We start from the raw sequence: 21,132 nt of genomic DNA, 5'->3' as shown, positions 1-21,132 counted from the left end.
AAGAATACAAAAGGGGAAATGGGGAGGGGGTTTGCCATTGAAAGTTAAACTAAAACATGGCTGACAATAAATACCTTGAGAAACCTGCATGCGATTCACTGGCAGAGGCAGTGGCCCATCTATAAGGAAAAAAAATTAATTAATTGAAAAGGGGGGGATTATACTTAAGTTTAAAAAAGAACTTGGCAGCACACCCTTTAAGAGACCTTCCAGGCAGTAGTGGCACGCACCTTTAATACCAGCACTCAGAGAGGCAGAGGTAGGTGGATCTCTAAGTTGAAGACAGCCTGGTCTACAGAGTGAGTTCTAGGACAGTTAGGGTTCTATAGAGCAAACCTGTCTCAAACAACTAAAAATGAACAAAACAAAAAGAAACCTTCCCATGAGGGAGGCTCAACGTCCTCACAGGCCACTGCCATACAGAAAGCTTTTAAAGCATAAACCTTTGGAGAACATTATTGTACATTCTTAGACATATACCAAAAAGACAGAAGGAAAACTAAGCAGGCAGGCTAAGAGCTGGTAAAGTCCTTACTTGGAGGTCTCACAGACTGAGTTGGTGGGATCACAGGAGGCTGAGCCCCAGGAGCTGGCAAAGCTGGCTGGTTACCCAAGATGCCTTGCTTATGTAAACGTGACCTCCGTTTTTCTTCTAGTTCTTTTTGTATTTTATAAATTTTTTCTGCTAATAAATGATAGTACTCATCCTAAAAAACAATAATATCCAATGTTAAGGAACTGAAAAATCTAAGAATCAATCATTTATTTTTATGTTCCAACTAGCAAATGAACTCTTTTCATTCATTCATTTATTCACACACTCACATTTTACTGCTGGGGATCAAACTCAGGGCCTAAGCAGGCACTATACTACGAATCATATTTTAAGTGCATAAACCAAAAATCACCCCCCCCAAATTCCCAGTATTGTCAGCATAACCTTTAAATTTCCACTTTATTCAACTAGTGACTTTACTAGACACCCCAAATTAAAGGTGCTAAATACTGTAATTTTTTCTGTACAAATGAGCTTTTTCTTGAGTATTCGCCGACACTGGCAATAATATAAGAATCCTAAAGAATACCCACTGTGAAAAAAGGTGACTCTCTGTCCTCCTATGACATCTGTGCTTCACAAAAGGGCTGAATCTCATCCTTACTGGGACATGTCTGGTTAAGGTCTCAAGGTCTCAAGTCTCATAGACCACACAGATTCTCCTAATTCTAGGTAACTAACTAGACAAATATCATTTCCCACCTACAGGCTCAACAACTGCTTCGCAACCTACCCTGCTGTTAGCAGACTCATACATGTCACCCTCTACTTTCTTAGCATAGGCGACCAGGTTCTCCATTCGGCGATCCTTCAAAGCTGCAGGGTCAGGAGTTGGGAAGATGGCTTGGACACTGAAAGGACAATATACTATATCAATCTGCTTTCAAGGTGGTCACAGGAGAACTCTCTTTGCCTTGTGCATGAACATGGGAAACAATACTATCTTTTAACCTACACACCAATCACAAATATGTGTTATATCATTTTATGAAAAGTATGATTCTAAATCTCTATTTTGAAATTGTTCATTGTAAACAGATCAAAATAAGGAAGAATCTATGGTCGATTCACTTCAACTTAGGAGAGGTAGCTTGAAATATTAGCTTTCTGTATGTAAAATAACTATATGGTCATACCATACATATTCATCAGACCCAAATTTCCCCCAAGTTTTAGGGAACTCAATAACTGAATACACCTAAGCTTGAAAGCAAAGAGGATAGGTAGGCTTCAGGTCACATCTCTATGCTCTGATGCCAACATATAATAGGGCCCAGAGTCTGGGAAACTCAGCCTTCCTAGTCTCTTAACAGTGGGAATGGCTTTCTGAAACAAGCATGGACCCTTTGCAGGTATGAGCTATAAATTGAGATTCAACGTGTAAATGAAAAATAAAATCAAACATCTATGCACCCAGAAAGATTCAACAATGCCTCAGCCACAAAATGTGAAACTGACTGATGAGGGTTACGTACAGTTTATGCACTAGATGGCTCCGCAGGTCCTGAGTCACATGTTCATGCCAGCCTTTTCGAACACCAGTGCTGGAAGGAGGTGCTGCAGTAGGTATCGTGCTGAGACTTCCAATGTTACCAGAGTTTGAGCCATCATTCATCAGTGGACTAGAGAGAGAAATAAGAGCACTTCTTCCAGCTACTCAAGTGAATCAATCAAATGCACTCCACCTTCTTCAACAATATGTGATTTAAAATGTTTAAGAAAAACAAGTAATGTACATTAACTAGAAGTCAAACAGTTTAATTGGTTGTTGTACAGTTATCATTTTAAAAAGAAAGAGGTTAGAGAGATGGTTCTACTCATAGGAGCACTTGTTTCTCCTCTCTTCAAGGGATCAGATTCAGTTTCCAGCACCCACATACACACGTCAATGGCTCACAACTGCTGGTCACTCTAGTTCCATGGAATCCAACACCCGCTTCTGGCCCTTGTGGATCTCTTTCTCCCCCTCCCTCCCCGTTTAAAATATGAAAAAAGAAAAAATAATATTCATTCCTGCCTCCTCAGTAAGTGGTTTCTCTGCCACATGCTGAGTTTTGTATAATTCCCACCCATTCTTATACCCACTTGTTCTTCAGATATAAGCTTTTTGAATCTTTAGTCTTACTTGGTGGCCCCCAAGGATGTTGGAAGAGCTGATTCTGAAATCAAGTTTGGTGGCTGCTGATCTGTTGTTATTCCTCCTGCTGGAATACTCATGGGGTTGTTTCCTTTAAAGACAAAGAAAAATGAAATCAATCCCTACACTATACACTCTTCTAAGTTCCCATAATGGATAAGCAAGACTACATAAAGAACTCCTAAGAAGAATACCAAGATACAGTAGGACTCTGGAAGCTATATTTTTTTGTTCGTGGTGACTAACTTCAACAAATTCCACTGTAAATTTTTTTCCCAGTTTTAGTCTACAGCCTAAATAAAATGTGTCTGGTGGTTGGCTAATGTCCTAACTGCTCATTTGCAGTCTCCAACTTTTCTGTCTCATTAATATCAAATTCTCAACAACTTACACTGACCTTGCTGGCACATACATGTGTATTGGGGGTTGTTCTTACATGTCAGAAAGTAAACTTACAAAAATCTAAGTTTATTGGAAAATTAGGAAAGGGTCAGTTTGCCTATAATCTTCATATTAAAGAAAAAGATTCAACTGAGAAAGATTAATAGGATTTCCCATATTATACCATAAAACAGAAGGGGAGGAGATAGAATTTGGGTATTAGGCTTCAACCCATTCTCCCAGCCATTATTAGTTGATAATCATTTAAGTGTTTTCCCAAAAGGTAACACCCTCCCTCCCTCCCTCCCTCCCTCCCTCCCTCCCTCCCTCCCTCCCTCCCTCCCTCCCTCCCTCCCTCCCTCCCTCCCTCCCTCCCTCCCTCCCTCCCTCCCTCCCTCTCTCTCTGTAGTGCTGGATATCAAACCGGGCTTCATGCATACTAAAAACCAAGTGCTCTACCACTGAGCCACACCCCTATCCCTTAATGGTCATTTTTAAAAAAATGACTCACTAGTAACACTAGTACTTCATTGATAGTATTATACACAGTGTGAGTACCTGTGGTTAAAAGAACAGAAGGAAAAAAATACTCAAAAAACTAAACCAGGAAATAACAAAAATTGTGATTATAAAACAAATGTGTAAAGCTGGCAAATGATGGGCTAGGGTGACCAGAGGAAATACTGATCTACCCAGCAAGAAAGAGGAGATGACAGCTACCAGCCTGATTCTACACGGTCTCTTACAATGATGGGAGAACCACAAACGAAAAGACATGAAGGGGAACCCGCCACAGTCCTTAAATAAGTGGTGCACTTAAGTTCGCCCAGGTTTGATTCTCCTGAGCTACAAAGATGACCTTTATAAACTGTCAAGACAAAGTGGTACACACAGATCAAATCATCACATCACTTGAAAATGTAGTTCTTTTTTACAATTTTGTAACATTTTCCCTGCAAACATACACCTCAGGTTTTCTCTGGAAGGTCGTTAATCCAAAGCAATGAATCTGAAGTCAAAACACACTGAAAACAGCCTTGAGTTCCAGCAAGCATTGTCGACAATCTTTCCACTGGATCTGGACAAAGTTAGTTCTTGAGCACTCCTTTACTTACCTAGAGCATTGAGAGTCCTCATCTGCTGGTGGGCTGGAGGCTGCGCTGGTTGCTGGCCAGGAACCTGAGGCTGCAACTGTGTCTGGGGCTGGTTCATGTAGGGGAGTCCTAGAGCAGCATAGGCCCGCTGCATGGAACTGGGGTCTATAGGATTTGGGTTACTTAAAGAAGTGGCATTCTGTTGTCCTGCACCAACAGAACCAATTGTGTTTTGAATTCCACTAGCTGGAGATCCCAGGATGGCTAGAACAACAGACAGACAGACAGACAAGCAAAGAAGGTAAGTAAAAGGGAGATGGTCCACAAATGAACTGTAAATAACGTGAGGCAAATACGTCTTTCAAAGACTAGGAATGTATGCAAAGCGTTAAAGCTAGCAAGAAAAGAAGCAGTGCTGAATTCATCTATTTTGTCTAGCAAGAGTTAAGGAACAAAAATCTCAAGTAAATCCACCTTCTATGTAAAAGCGAAGACACCTAAAGAGTCAGTTAGAAGGAGTGTCAAATGTATGACAAAGCAAAGCACATCATTCTGTATGGCTACCTCTCGAGTGAAGGAAAGGGGAAAGGGCCTCCTACAAGCTGCTGCCCCCATCTATTTTTTGGTGCTCACCTCTGTAAACTGAGAGGAATAGCAAAGGTGAAAACTGGTTGGCCAATTTTTATTCAATAAATCTATGATGTGATCTTCTAGATTACAAAACAAGACATATCTCTCTACACCAACTTGTATAATGACAGCATTAGTAGCAAGCCTTTTTTAACAAGACCTTCTCATGGAACACTCATCTAGGAGAGCACCATGCTAGGCTGTACTACACTTGATGTACTGACAGATCTGGCTAAAATTAACAGATAGAACAGGGCTTCAAGATTCCAACTGAGCTTTAATTTATGTAGGTGCCACCTCAGTATCCCTGATATTCAGGACCTAGATGTGACTCACGTAGCTATCAGCTACCATGACCCAAGAAGTATGCAGAACAGCTGTCCCACCACAGGTAATTAAAAGGAAAAACCACTGCCCACATAAGGAACTCATCCTAAAGGACTTCCGATGAAATGATATAACTTGTAATGCTAAATTCTTGGGTCATTCCAAGTCTAACCCATCAACCCACCCACACAATCCATCCATTTGGTGAGTTTTCTATATGGCATAGGTTTTCTGTCACACTATTTATTCTTATCTTTAAGAGGTTCCTTCTTTTAAACTTGTACAAAGGTTAGATCATGTAAGAAGTAAAATCATCAAGACATGCTTATAAAGTTGACATTTGACATATGAAACATTCAGAAAGCCTTTCTTTTAATTAGTAATATTGTTACAACTGATATCTATGTGAGTATAATATACAACTGAAATGCTTATTAGAACAATTTAAATAAACTGACATGTGTAAAAAGAAAAAAATTAGTAAGTACCCATTCCATACTATTAACTTTTCCAATAAGAACAGTCAGAACTCAAATTCATTAACACTCATTAGATAAAATTAAACACAGCAAACATCTCATCATTATAAAATACAATTCCCAAGGTACACCTTGACAAGAGTGTAGCTGAAATAGTCAAGTATAATATCTTTATGAGTATATTAATTATTTAATAGTCCCTGAAACTATAAGTCATGTACCCATCATATTTCCTCAACAAGCATGGTAATTTTTCAGTTATGACAAAGAAAAGAAAATAATCACCCGGTGTTTCCGCATATGACAAAATTTACAGTCTTCTCCTTTAAGCTAATTATCCTCATTCTCTTTTTCCTTTCCTCACCCTCCCCACCTCTTTCCTCTCATGTCTTCTCACATGCGTTACTCAAGTGATCAATCCTAGCCTAGAACAGCTTACTTTCCTCTCACCTTAGACATAAGAAAGAACAGACAGTAAGTGAAGTATCCAGGATCTGAAGAAACAGTATAGGTGAAGATGCAATAGTTGTGCATTTAGATAATTGCCTACCCTAGAATAAATACCATCCCTAAACCTAGAGCCACATATGGGGTAAACAGTCTCATTCACTAGAGCCTCTCATGGGTGCTATTGATATGGTCACTCTATTTTCTGTTTATGTTGAAAATGTGTTTCCTAAATATAATCATTTTGAAACTGAATATGCCTAGCAGAAAACACGGACACATTTGGAATCTGACAGTTCCAACAATCCAGAACCAAGAAACTACAAACAACAGACTTGACCCTGAAAAACAACTTAACAGGCAATTCAAACAGTGCTACTATATGAACAGCACTAACATCTGGTAGTATGGCCTGACAGCAGAGTCATATCAAAGTGGCAACCAGTGCTCCATATCCTTCTCTAAATCCCCACAGGGCCCACTGAGTCTGTTTATCTTTAGGCATTCATACTTCCAGCATTCACACTACACCCTAGAAGGTTTCCTGATACAGTGGTTAGCACATAGTCTATGTACTCCAAGAGCTTAGACCTGATGGGAAAAACAAGAGAGCTCTAATAATCCCCCAACACACACCAAACCACAGCTTGAGACCTGGATCAGAGAAAATCTTGTTCATCTCACCCTTTTCTACTCATCACTGAAAGTTAGGACGCACTCTGTAAGACTCGGGCTACTCTTCACTTACTCCTGCCCACAGGCTCCATGTACTAAGAGGGCTGAGTGGCAGAGTTTACTCTTCTCCTGCCACATGAGGCCATGTGAAGTGCTACAGCATGCAGGGCAGGGGAATTTGTGCAGTCATTTGTCCCTTGCTCCCCGCTCTGAGCACCTTGAGGATGAACATGAATGAAGAACATTACAGGCAGCAACACTCACCTACTTGTATCCCTGACAAAGAGCCTTCTACATACATCAACTGGACATGTTATTGAAAACTACTTGGTCTTTAATGCTGTGATACACATGTCACCAGTCCCTTGGACATCATATTACACCCTGAGGAGTCCTTAAACTATTCTAGCTTATCAGGTTGTGTACCTGAACCCAGACACATCTTTGTGGTTTTTTTTTTTTTTGATTATTGGTGTTTGGTTTGTTTGTTTGTTTGGTTCGGGGACAATGATGACTTGAGTTTTTCTAAGGAGCTCTGGCTGGAGTTCATGGTAACCCTCCTGCTTCAGTTGCCTGAGTGCTGAGATTACAGGCAAGAGACATGGTATCTGGCATGTCTTTGCTCTTCTAATGCATGTCAATACCTTCTCTGCTTCACTACTCCTTTTTATTGTAGCTAAAGCAGGAAGTCATAGATTAAGAAACAAAAGGCGAAGTTTATTATGGGTTCAGTGTAAGACTCAACCACCAATATTTGATAGGGATTAGGCAGTCTTTCCCTGTGAAGTATGTGTTGCTAACTTAAAACATTCAATTTACCAACAAACTTCAGGTTCTAATAATAAATATGGGCTCAATTTGGAAATTCAATAAAAGGGACACAAATTAAATGTCAAACCCTACCAGAGTAGTGGAAGACAAATCACAATGCAAGCTAGGCAGCTATTCTACTCATTTTCACATTACTACAGAAAAGCCAGTGCCAGGTTCATTCAGATCTGTACATATCTCTGCCAAGTGGAAGGTATCACACATTAGTCTCTCCCTGTTCACAGCCCAAGTTCTCAAGGGTGGGTTTCCTCAAAAGCCAAGAGACAGCCAGGCGTTCGTGGCGTGCACCTTTAATCCTAGCACTCAGGAGGCAGAGGCAGGTGGATCTCTCTGAGTTCGAGGCCAGCCAGGTCTACAGAGCGAGTTCCAGGACAGTCTCCAAAAAAATACAGAGAAACCCTGTCTCGAAGAAAAAAAAGAAAAAGAGGAGGGAAAAAAAAAAAAAAGCCAAGAGACACAGGAGGGCAAGGCATCTGGAAACTACAGGACACCCAAGTGGAACTGAGAGCGTGTCAGGCAGAACCAGGAGGTGCTGTATGAAAGGGAATTTGGAGGTTAACTTTTAACAACAAAGTGTTTCAAGCAGTCCAATATGTGCCTAGAAAAGAGCCACCCCAGGAAATAAGGGCCAAGGTAATGAGGACACTAGAACGACAAGCTAGAGGACTGCTGACTGTTGTTCAATGGTTCAGTTTGAGTCTGGGACTGTCCTGAAGCACAGGTCTAAAAACCTGTGGGTTCAGATGGAGAAGCCAGGGTCTTTCTTGGAAAATATCTCTATCCTTCCCTACAGCTCTGAAACAGACTTGGCCCTTGTAGGCATCCCAGGCAGTCAAATCCCAGATTTTAATGTACACACCAAGTACATTTGTTAAAAATATAGACTCTAATTCAAGGAGCCTAGATGGGGCACAGATTTCCACAGTTTTTACTTAACAAGCAACCTGGAAGGAAGCATCTGTGCAGCAGGTCTGCATAGTCAATTGTGAGTAACAAGAGATTTGTGGGTTCCAACATGGGGACTTGAGCACACGCCACACAGAATCTACTAGAGGTCAGATGCCAGGACTGATGATTGAAAAGCTCTAATAACTGAACACCTATTCTGATAGGCAGCTAACTCATTATTATAGTTTATATAAACAAGAAAATCAAACAGGCCTCAAAAGAACAAACAATATGGGTTTCATTTCAAGCAACATCATGTTAGTGCCTTAGGTAATTCTCCAAGATTCTGTCAGTAGAGACATAAACCACAGCAGTTAGAGAGTATGGAAAGTGTGCCTACCAAGCTAAGGGCACTGGCATATCTTGTGGTTAACTCCACAGAATGAGCCTCAGCACAGCCCTATGGTCTTTAGAAACTTGCATAGCCCGCCTGAGCTGCTGGCACAGGTATCTCTAAGCCCAGTGTTTAAGTCACTGTTCTATTGTAAAGAGATATCATGACCATAGTAACTCCCAAAAAGGAAAGCATTTAATTGGAGGTTTGCTTACAGTTTCAAATGTTTCATCCATTATCCTCATGGCAGGGAGTATGGTAGTACACATGAAGTAGCTAAGAGTTCCATATATAGATCCACAGAGAGCAGGAAGAGACAGTGGGCCTTGCTCCAAACCTCAAAGCCCACTCTAGGGACACATACTTCCTCCAATAAGGCCATACCTACCCCAACAAAGGTACACCTCCTAATCCGTTCAAATAGTGCTAATCTTTGCTGACTAAGCATTCAAATACATGAGTCTATGGGGGCCATTCTTATTCAAACAACCACATCCAGTGAGCTTTATTCCCAGATAGGCTACATGCTGTGGTGGCTAATAACTGTCATCTAAAATGTTACTCTATTGCAATTTTTTAAAAAAAATTTCATGTGCATTAGTGTTTTTGCCTGCATTTATGCCTGTATGAGTTCCCGACAGCTGTAAACTCCCATGTGGATCTTCTGGAAGAGCAGTCAGTGATCTTTATCTCCCTTGCCCCCACTGTAATTTTGTTGATCCATGGGTTCTATGAAGTAGTCTAAGCATAATCTGAATCTCCCTATAAAGACTACACAGAGTACTTCATGCATAAACTTTGTCCTTTAAGAGAGACCATTACCACTTTTAAAAAATATGACAGAGCAGTAAACACAAACACACACACACACACAAACCAGGAAAGTTACTCCCCTAAACTAAAAGTTAAGAATGAAACCGAAGCTCATTAATCAGAGTTAATATCAAATGAGTACAAATAAACTCTGGTGATACGTTTGTTTATTTTCTGAAGGGACACATGGTCTGAACAATAAATACAGTCTAAGATGCTCCAGAATTCATAATCCTCCTGTCTCAGCTTCCAGAGCACTAGAATGACCAACCACACTAATTTTAACGTGTATATTTCAGTATCTAGAACTCAACCTAAAGCTATTGGGTTCACATTTTTGTGTAGTTCCTAAATTAGGATCCATACACTATAAACATAATTTTCTAAAGGAAGGACATTGCTAAAACATTCTCACCGATGATATGAAACAAACAATTCTATACTCTCAAATCTCCAAGTATAGAGCCAGACCACACTCAAAATTGAAATGTAATTTATGAAGCATTTTGGCTAGAGAAATGGCTCAGTAGGAAAAGTGCTTGCTGCTCAATCATGAGGAACTGAGTCCATATCTCCAACACTCACATTAAAAAAAAAATGCCAGCTGTGGTGGTACCATGTCCCCTGGAACCCCAGTGTTGAAGATGCAAAGACAGACAGATTCCAGGGGTCAATCTAGCCAAAACCATGAGACCCAGGTTCATGAGAGACTATCTCAAAACAAACAAACAAATAAACAAACAAACAAACCAAGGTAGATTGATTACAGGAAGCCTCCAGATGACCTCTGGTCTCTGAAGGCTCACATATAAGCAAACACACGCAGACACAAACACGCAATAATAAACATTTAATTTTTCACAAAGTACTTTTATCCCACCCCACATTGAAAATACTAAAACCTTGTATAGAGACTATCTCAAGTCTCCTTGTGACTTTTTATCACCAATCCCTGGCAACAGCTCACACTATGACTAGCAAAAACATTGTGGTTTACCACTTGAGAAAGCATGCACTGAATCAATTTTCACACTTAGACAGTTATAAGATGTTAAGAAAAAAACCCACACTTTTCTTTTCTCTCCCTCTTGAATTAAAAGCACATAAGTATTTCTTAAAAGAGAAACTCACAAAGGTTTACAATTTTCATACCAGTATTTACATATTAAGCTTAAAAGATCCCATACAAGTCAACCCCTAAATTAAAATACTAGTTCATTATTCATGGAATTAATATCATAGAAGTACAAACTCAATAATGAATTTTCTGGCATATCAAGAGTCTTTTCCCCCCCTCAGAGGAGAGCATACTAAATTACAATAAATTTCACCACTACCATTGGGGAGAGGGGTTTACAATAAACTGAAGGAAAAACAGACTCTATTTCACTACATATTATCCTAAATATATAGATTAAGACCCAGTGTCCTAGAACTTCATTTTATGTAAGAGATGTTCAAGAAAACTGTGTATTAAAAATTGGAGGCTCAGGGGCTAAAGCACATGCTATGCAAGTGTGAGGACCTGATTTCAAATACCCAGAGCCCACGTAAAGCCATGGATGGTACAGCATGCATGCAATCCTAATGTCAGAAGTGCAGTAAGAAGAATTCCCTAGAAGCTCACAAGCCCACCTAGCCTGCATAGCACACACAAACAACAGAGACCTTGACTCAAAACAAACTGAAAGGTAAGGACCAACATCCAATGTTGTTCTCTGACCTGTATCACAAGCTGTGGCAAGTGTCCACACTCACATAGACGTGCCGCCCCCCCAAAGAACAATTTAACTGATTCAAACAAACTTAATTGTGGTATCTCAGTAGGGGAAGAAGATAATAAGCCCCAACTCCCCCCCCTTTTTTTCAATGAAGCATACTGTGCAGTGTGAGTCAGCTTACAGGAAGCAAAGTTGGATTCCTAAGAGGAGATCAAACAGCCAGCAATGGCACCCCACTCCACGGCACTCTTACATTAGAGTGACTTGCCATCTACAGCCAGCTGGAAAGAAAGGAACACATGTTCACCAGGCAGAAGGGGAACCTATGAGGATGTTCAAGAAGATGCTCTAAGTAAGGAACACTTAGAACATCGGGGAGGAATAGAGTTGGTGAAAGATGAGAAAGACTGTGCCATCCTGAAAGATCACTAGAGGAGGGCATGCCTCCAACTAGAGGATGACATGGACCTAAGAGCACTTCCTAGATATGCAAACAGGGAACATACCCAAAGACTACAATTTGTATTTAGCTTCTGAAATGACAGCAAAAAGTCTTAAAACTTCCTAATGCTCTGATGTCTAAAATGAGCAGGGATCCAGTGGCCACATGCAGTAAAGAGCAACCAGCAAACACCTGGTCACCTCAAGGACTACACAGATGATTCAGAAGACAACAAAATGATGGGGATGAGCAAGATATGTCAACCCTGAGGCTGAGATTCCCAGTCTAAAGCTCAATAAATTGTTATACAAGCTGGTATGGGAACTGCATAAGCAAACCTTTACCAGGCTTTTAACACTGATACAGCCTAAAAGAATCTTCACAAAAATGTTGCCCCTCTATTGCCCCTATGATGTCACTGTCATTGTAGGTGACCTGATATTCAAATCTTCATACTAAATATTTGTCAGAAAACATCAAATCTTCCTGACAGCTATTTGATTGGAAGTGACCTTGGTATTTTGCACTCCTACAAGTGCATGTGTGCAGGTTGGTGGAGGTAAATGAAAGCTTAGCATAGCCATGGCTATCAAGTTCACTGGAAGCCCATCTACCCTCTGAGCTCGACTGCACCTACTTCACCCAGCAGGATGTGCTGGTGACCTTTGCCCACTACCTACCTACTCTAGCATTCTCTTAAGAATAGTTTCTAATCTCATCTCCAAGCTTCTCTGCCCCCGTGCTCACTTACTTTGTTGGTTTCGCTTGTCACTGGCATTTTTCAAAGGGAGGCAAACAGGACAGTCATGTCGTGTGCAGTTCTTCCAATGAGAGATGATTTGTCGTGAAGATGCACAATGGGCAACTATGACCAGAAAAACAACGAGATGTTATTTTTCTATCCAAATCGTCACACTTCAATTACACCTAAATTATAATGCCAGATACCATTAAAAAAAATGGTAACAAGTGTAACCATAGCATAATACAGGCAGTCCTTAACTTACAAACAGGCTGTCCAAAAGTTTGTAAGTTGACTGTCAGTAATTCCAGCCAAAAAATTCCCATAGAAACAATGTTATGAATGATGGGTGATTAAGGTTCTGCTCACAAAACAGAACAAAAGCTACCAACCTCTGAGATACTGAGCACCTACAATGAAAGGCAGAACAGAGTTCTACAACACCACTAATAAAAATAAAAACATTAAATTATATTTAAGGATGAAAGCAGCTAAGAACTACCACTGAAGAAACACAGAGAAGCCAAGGAGAAGTCTGTAGAAATTCTGAAAGGAATCCAGGGGACTTTGTAAAGTACTCAGAGATAGTAACTGACTCTGAATATTTCTAGTCTTCATGTATGAAGTCTAACCTTCCCCTGTTCTGTGTTTCCATCATGATCAGGTTATTCCAGCAATTCACAGTGACACAACGGGACAGAGGGAGACCAGGGAGCTATTTCCCCCAAGGTTTATGAACACAAGAAGCAAGAGAAGAAAGATTGCAAGAAAGCACGGCTGTTAATAGGAAATACTTCCTTCAGTGAAACTGAGGTGCATGGTAATATATAAATAAAAAGAAATTAAAAAAAGGAGAGCACAAGATGAATGTGGCTGACTTCCCCCCTCCCTATGGATGATGACTTGGATGTCATCAGAGCATTCTCAGCAAGACAGAGGGCAGAGGAGCAAGGCACTGGGCAACTGATAGTCTGAATCCATGAAACAAGACAGATGCTGTGGGTGCAGGGAAAGTTGTGTGCCTGCCTATGTGTCTTACTGCCCCAGACAACCACAACATACATAGACATTAACAAGGAGTACTCAAGAAGTGACAGAGAAGTCCTTTGTGAAAGGAAGAAGAAAACACAAACTCAGGGCACAGCCTCATGAAGGAGCAGCTCAGAGCATCAGAACACCAAATCACCTGCCTCCTCAGCAGGTGAGTTTTTCAGGGACAGCTGACTGTCAGATGTGGGGGTTGTAGGAACAACATATTCTGGGTCACACCAAAAGGAGGCCAGTATCTTTGCCATGCAGGCTTCCAACCACCAAAGCTACTGAAAATAACAAAGGGAAATTGCACCCTAACAACAACCATTAGGTTCAGAAAAGGGCACTTACCTTGGCAGGCTTTCCCGGCCTGACAATGTGTCATGTGATTCAAAACATTTTTCATGGTTCGACAGTGTGGGAGAGAGCAGGCCCGCACCTCTCCATTCGCCTGTTCTCGTCTCTGACATTTGTGGGCATGGAGCAGTAGAACCAGCTGCTGCTGTATCAGTTTGCGTTTTTCAGGGTCTGCTGTTGGGCCTGTTGCAATTGCTTGTGTGGGTACAATTCCCACTGATGTTTGCAACTGGGACTAAAATAAAACAAAGTAACAAAACATTAAGTTTTTATAGAATTTTTATTCACTCTAATTATTAGAAAAGCTCATGGACAACATGGCCAAAAGAACTGGGAGAGTTTTCTTTAAATCAACCAAAAACTTTGAGAAAATACCAAATCAGATGTAAAGCTGATTCAAGTTGACCTGAATACAATTAACATCCAATGACAACAATAACAAAAATGGCACCTGCTCTGGACTGCAGCAACACAAACTCAACCCATCCCACCATCAGCACCATCAGTGGAAAGCCATGTGTCAGCTGACCCACAGGATGCTGCTGCTTACATAGGTTCCAAGGAGCAAATGTTGGCAACTTCATATGGTTCAACCTAATGAAATACTGCCTTGGTGAAGTGCACATAGCTAAGAATCAGAGCTGCCTTTTGTTTGGTGGGAGTGTCTCTGGGCCACCCTGCATTGTTTACATTTCATTGTAGCACACATGAAGTTTGACTTCACTGTGGTCACTGCCCTTAAAAAGGAATGATAAACTTACTGGAAACACAACATCTAGTATATTATTAATGCTTTCTTAAGAAAGACATATTTTGTCTTTCATTAAAATTTCCTCTTATAACATTTTCTTTTCTTTTTGGATTTTTCTTGACAAGTTTCTCTGCGCAGTCCTGGCTATCGTGGAACTCACAAATCTAAAACAGGCTGGTCTCAACTCAGCGATCCACCTGCCTCTGCCTTTTGAGTGTTGTGATTAAAGGCATGTGTACCACTCATTCCCCCCCACCAAAATGTTTTGCAATCTGCAACAACCTACAAAAACTGAGCTGATTTGTTTTCATCTGTCTGAAACAACTCTGCCTGGTAGGAATAACTCTTAACTACAGGTAAAATGGAAAGTATGTCCTGATGATTCTCTGAATTTCCTCAGAGTCCGTTGTTATGTCCCCCTTTTCATTTCTGATTTTTTTTTATTTGCATGTTCACACTCTGCTGTTTGATAAGTTTGGACAAAGGTTTGTCTAGTTGATTTTCTCAAAGAACCAACTCTTCGTTGCATTCTTTGTATTGTTTTCCAAGTTTCTACTTTATTGATTTCAGCCCTCAATTTGATTATTTCCTGGCGTCTACTCCTCCTGGGGGAGTTCGCTTCTTTGTGTTCTAGAGCTTTCAGCTATGCTGTTAATTCTCTAGTGTAACTATTCTCCAGTTTCTTCATGTGGGTACTTAGTGTTATGAACTTCCCCCATAGCACTGCTTTCAAAGTGTCCCATAGGTTTGGGTATGTTGTGTCTTCATTCTCACTGAATTCTAGGAAGTCTTTAATTTCTTTTTTATTTCTTCTTTGACCCAGGAATGGTGCAGTTGTGCATTATTCAATTTCCATGAGTTTGTAGGGTTCCTGAAATTTGTGTTGTTGTTGAATTCTAATTTTAAAGCATCACGTGGTCTGATAAGATGCATGGAGTTATTCCAATTTTTTTGAAACTGCTGAGGTTTGATATGTTGCCAAGTATGTGGTCGATTTTTGAGAAGGTTCCATGTGGTGGTGAGAAGAAGGTATATTCTTTTTTATGTGGATGAAATGTTCTATAGATGTCTGTTAATCCCAGTTGGGTCATTACTTCTATTAGACCCTTTGCTTCTTTGTTAAGTTTCTGTCTGGTATTCCTGTGAGAGTGGTGAGAGTAGTGTGTTGAAATCTCCCACTATAAGTGTTTGTGGCTTTATATGTGGTTTAAGTTTTAGTAATGTTTCTTTTACGAATGTGGATGCCTTTGTATTTGGGGCATAGATGTTCAGGATAGACACTTCATCTTGGTGGATTTCGCCTGTGATGAGTATGTAATGACCTCCTTCATCTCTTTTGATTGATTTTATTTTAAAGTCTAATTTGTTAGATATTAGGATTGCTACCCCTGCTTGTTTCTTGGGTTCATTTGATTGGAAATTTTTTTCCCAACCTTTAACTCTGAGATAATGTCTGTCTTTGAGGGTGAGGCGTGTTTCTTGTATGCAGCAGAAGGATGGGTTCTGTCTTCGAATCTATTCTGCTAGCCTGTGTCGTTTTATGGGTGAGTTAAGGCCATTAATGTTGAGGGATATTAATGACCATTGATTGCTCATTCTTCTTTGATTTGGAATGGTTGTTGTTGGTGGAGTTATATGTGGACTTTCATCCCTTTGTTCTTTTGGCTGTTGGTAGAGAGGGATTCTCTAATGCCTATGTTTTTCTGGTTGTAGTTAACTTCCTTGGGTTGGATTTTTCCTTCCAAAACTTTCTGTAGGGCTGGGTTAGTGGCTACGTATTGCTTGAATTTAGTTTTGTCATGGAATATCTTGTTTTCTCCATTTATAGTGATTGAGAGCTTTGCCGGGTATAGTCTGGGCTGGCATCCATGGTCTCTTAGTGTTGGTAGAATATCTATCCAGGAGCTTCTGGCTTTCAGAGTTTCCATGGAGAAGTCAGGTGTACATTTACACAATGGAGTAATATTCAGCAGAAAAAAAAACAATGGAATCCTGAAATTTGCAGGCAAATGGATGGCACTAGAAGAAACCATCCTGAACGAGGTAACCCAGTCACAAAAAGAGAAACATGGCATGTACTCTCTCATATATGGATTTTAGACATAGATCTGGGGAGTGCCAGCCTACAATCCCATGGCCAGAGAGTCAGGGAAACAGAACCTTCATTCAGTGGCTGATGGAAGCAGAGGCAGACTCCCACACGGCTAAGCACTGAGCTGAACTCAAGAAAGCCAGTAACAGAAGAAGGACTGATGACCAAAGGGATTAAGACTGGGCTGGTTTAACCCCCAGAAACAAGGGTTAACTCTTGAATCCCAGGCTGATGCCTGGGAATCCAGCATGGGGCTGATCAAGACCCCCTGAATGGGGGTGTCAGTGAGGAGGCCTAGGCAATCTATGGGGCCTTTGGTAGTTGACCAGTATTTATTCCTGGCATACAAATGGACATTGGGTGCCCATCCCACAATGAGAGATGCACTCTCACCCTGAACTCTTGGGGGAGGTTCTAGGCCCTGTCCTGGATGAAATCACAAACTATGGACACCCCCATGGACGAACTCACCCTCCCTGGGGAAAGAGAGAGGGATGGGAGACTGACATGTGAAGAAACCTTGTTTCTAATTTGAATTTAAATTTAAAAATAAAATTTAAAAAAAAGAATGACCAAATCAAAAAAAAAAAAAAAAAAAGAATATGGCACAAAACTAAGTGTTGTTTCTAAAAGGCAATCTGCACATTTTATTCAATTTTTACAATAGCTTAGACAATTTTTGAAAAAGGTAAAATTGGGAGTTAACAGTTAAAAAACAGTTAAAATGGCTTGGCAGCCAATAGCACTGACTGTTCTTCTAAAGGATGGAAAGGCGGTTTGAATACTGGCACCCGAATGGATGCTTATAACTGTCTAACTCCAATCCCAGAGCATCAAGGCACGTGCGCGTGCGTTCGTGTGTGTGTGTGTGTGTTTGTGTTTGTGTGTGTGTGGTGACACAAGCATTTAATCCCAGCAGTCAAGAGGCAGGCAGATCTCTTGTGAGTTTGAGGCCAGCCTGGTCTATATAGCAAGTTCCAGGACAGCCAACCATATAGCCAGACCCTGTCCCAAAGTGGGGGAGTGGGAACTACGTTGCCACATACTGAGAAATATTCTAGCTGTAGATTTTTAACCTTTTCTTTTTATTTATGTGGGAACAGGGCATGTGCACACAAGTGCAATGTCTATGCAAGTAGACTTCAGTTCTGATCCTTATGTTCCCCACAATTCAAAACTTAACTACACATGGGATAAAGTAGGTTTTTTAAGGGGACAGACTAAATTAGAAAAAATTATTTTCTAACATTAAAATAAAGTCTTCTTCATCTGAGCATAGTGGCTTACATCTGTAATCCCAGTGCTCAGGAGGTAGAGACAAGAGGATTACAGTAAGGTCAAGATTTGCCTGGGTTATAAAGCCAGTTCCAGGGTAGCCTGAGCAGCAGAGTAAGACACTGGAAACATGACACGACATTTAAAGCACTTGAGAGGACTGGCAGCTGTGGCAACTCACAGGCAGAGACAAGGGACCCCCAGTGCAAACTGGCTAAAAAATACCAGCCATATTGACAGGCTATGGATTTGACTGAATGACTGCCTCAAAAATAAAAAAAGTAAAGACAGCTCAAAGAAGATTCCCTTATTGACATCAGCCTCAGTCTTCCATGAACATGAGCACAGAAATGTGTGTACACATGTATACCCATCTTTAATTCCAGCACTTTGGGAGGCATGGATAGGTGGGATCTCTGTGAGTTTGAGGCCAGTCTGACCTACTTAGTGAGTTCCAGAGACCTTTTGGAGAGACTGCAGGTGTGTGTGTGGGGGGGAATCAAAGCCATAGAGTATAGCTTTCAATACATCAAGGTAGCTATAAATGAGAGTACAGATTCTAACCAACAGCAGAGTTCCAGTAGGGGAGGACATGGAGGAACTGGGCATACATTACTGGAAAAAACCTAAGATGCTGGGAAACTGTCTGGCAGTATATTACTTGGTATCTGCACTCCTGGGCACATATCCAAGGTAATTAAAAGGACATGTTCATACAAAAACATGTAAAAGAGTTCACAGGAGTATTATTTGTAACAGCCAGAAACATAAACAACCCAAGTGTTCATCATGGGAAGAATAAAATGTGGTCTATTTAAACTGAAATATTTTTCTCACCATTAAAAAAGGTACAATATAAACTTTGAAAATCTTAACTCAGTGAAAGAAGCCAGGCACAAAAACCAAAACCAACCAACCAAACAAACAAACAAAAAAACCCATACATACACTGTACGATTCCATTTGTTTTATGTTCATGAATGAATAGGAAAAAGTACATAGATCTAGGATTGGTTATAACTGAGGAGGATTCCAGAGAATTGGAGAGTAGATGCTAATGGTGTAGGGTTTCCTTTTGGGATGATGAGAATGTCTTGAATTGACCAAGGCCATGGTTACACAACACCACTGATCTGAGTATTTTATAAGAAAATAATTATATAACACATGAATTACACCTTAATAAAAGCTAGGTAGGGGTGCAGGAGGAGGGGAGGGAGAGGGAAATGAGATTGACATGTAAAACAAGCTATTTAAAATTAAAATGTAAAAAAAGGTAGGTTTTTGCTTCATTGGTTTTGTTGTTTTGAGACAGGGTCTCACGTAGTCTAGGCTGGGCTAATCCTGCCCACCACATACCAAGTACTGGAATCACAGCTGTATGTCACCATGCCTACCTCAATAAATCTGTTTCTAAACCTTTACTTCACTGATCAAAGTTGTCAAAGTAAAAACAGATGCTTTCTACATATCAGTATGGACAATACAGAGAAACAACCACTGTGATTATTGAGGGTATATAAGAAAACTACTCTCAAGTGTGCTGGTAAAAACCCAGCTTAGAGTGATGTTTGAAAGACAAACTTCCAGACTTGGGAAAGAACTTCTATCAGAGGAAAATGTGCGCATTCCTTCTGGTTGTAGGGTAAGGGCTGACACGATGTCTGCTCTGTAATCCAGGTTGTCCTCTTGAATCTGCCTCTAGAATGCTGAAATTATATGAAGATGCCACCATCACCAATTGCATATCATCTTCCCCTCCCTGTTTTCCTTTTCTTCTTAATGGTACTGAGTATTAAGCCCAGGGCCTCATATATGTGCTTCACGCAGTCCTTTGCCTCTGTAGACCCACTTCTTTTAACCCACTACTAAGGAAGTAACCTGACAAAAATGTGTTACAATGTATACATAAGCTTAAGTACCACCTTGATAAGTGAAAAATGTAAATGCCTATAAGATGGGCAAAAACTTACTGTCACAGGTCTATATTGAAATACTATGTAGCCATCAAAAATATGACAGACCTCAAATAAGGCAGGTGGAATAGAAAAAACAGCTCAGTCAGCTTTGTCTAAATTTCGGATAGACAAAAATTTAGAATACAAAATTACTATTATTTAAGGCAACAAATAATATCAAAGTAGACTTGTCAGATTTAACAAAAAGCTAAAGTAGATTTAGAATTTAGTATTTAGTGTTTAGGTTTAGAAACAGATTTATTGAGGTGGGCATGGTGACATACAGCTGTGATTCCAGTACTTGGTATGCAGTGGGCAGGATTAGTCCAGCCTGGACTACGTGAGACCCTGTCTCAAAACAACAAAATTAAGTCATTCAGACTTTCCTTGTTAGCTCTGTGTTTGTATGTATCTTTTTTGAGAAAAACCTTGACAAAAATAATAGTTTTATAGTTCTATCATAGTAGGAGGACCTTTCCCAAAAACTAATGTACTGCATCAATATTTTACAGAAAGAATTCATTACTTTTATAGCTGAAACATTCCTCTTGAGAGAAATTACCAGAAAAATAAAATTAGAATAATCACAGAAAATGACCAAAAAAAAATTAGATATGGGGAGATAGCTCAGTAGTAAAGAGTTTGTGGAGCAAGTGTTATGTTATCAGAGAATGCTTTGTATGCCTATTTTATATACCTACATTGCCAGGGTCACATGAACATTTCTTAAATGAAAAAGGGGTCTTGAATGGATAAGGTCTGAAAAACCCAATTCTATCCCAAGAACATACTCAGAGATATGAACAAATATATAAACAAGCTTATCCTGGCATCCCTAGAGCACTGGCTGCTCTTCCGGAAGTCCTGAGTTCAATTCACAGCAACCCCATGATGGCTCACAACCATCTATTATGAGACCTGATGCCTTCTTCTGGTGTGCAGACATACATGTAGACAGAACACTGTATATATAATAAGCAAATAAATCTTAAAAAAAAAAGAACTAGTTTTCTCCCTCTACATACCTACAGACCCAAGCAGATGTATGCAGTAAGCTCTGATTCTGAGATGACTCTTGAGATACAACCACCCCAAACACCACATGCCCTT

At 40.3% G+C, this 21,132-nt stretch overlaps 1 protein-coding gene across 4 annotated transcripts in view; it reads right to left on the bottom strand.

Moving 5' to 3' along the window:
• Nucleotides 1-21,132, bottom strand: part of LOC101842987 (CREB binding protein) — a 126,802-nt gene that overhangs the window by 38,289 nt on the left and 67,381 nt on the right. For 2 of the 4 annotated variants that reach the window (XM_040748159.1, XM_040748160.1), the window contains exons 4-11: nt 13,941-14,181; nt 12,567-12,680; nt 4,190-4,432; nt 2,682-2,784; nt 2,032-2,178; nt 1,290-1,407; nt 536-707; nt 75-119 (exon numbers count right to left, since the gene is read on the bottom strand). In XM_040748159.1, coding sequence (XP_040604093.1) covers nt 75-119; nt 536-707; nt 1,290-1,407; nt 2,032-2,178; nt 2,682-2,784; nt 4,190-4,432; nt 12,567-12,680; nt 13,941-14,181 — 1,183 coding nt within the window. The remainder of the gene's footprint in view (nt 1-74; nt 120-535; nt 708-1,289; nt 1,408-2,031; nt 2,179-2,681; nt 2,785-4,189; nt 4,433-12,566; nt 12,681-13,940; nt 14,182-21,132) is intronic. The other 2 variants (XM_040748161.1, XM_040748162.1) reach the window with 1 other exon arrangement.

The sequence above is a fragment of the Mesocricetus auratus genome, unplaced genomic scaffold (assembly GCF_017639785.1).
Source record: "Mesocricetus auratus isolate SY011 unplaced genomic scaffold, BCM_Maur_2.0 Super-Scaffold_100007, whole genome shotgun sequence".
Classification (NCBI taxonomy): domain Eukaryota; kingdom Metazoa; phylum Chordata; class Mammalia; order Rodentia; family Cricetidae; genus Mesocricetus; species Mesocricetus auratus.
Note: the sequence above shows the minus strand (reverse complement) of the source record. Positions and strands in the feature narration are given on the sequence as shown.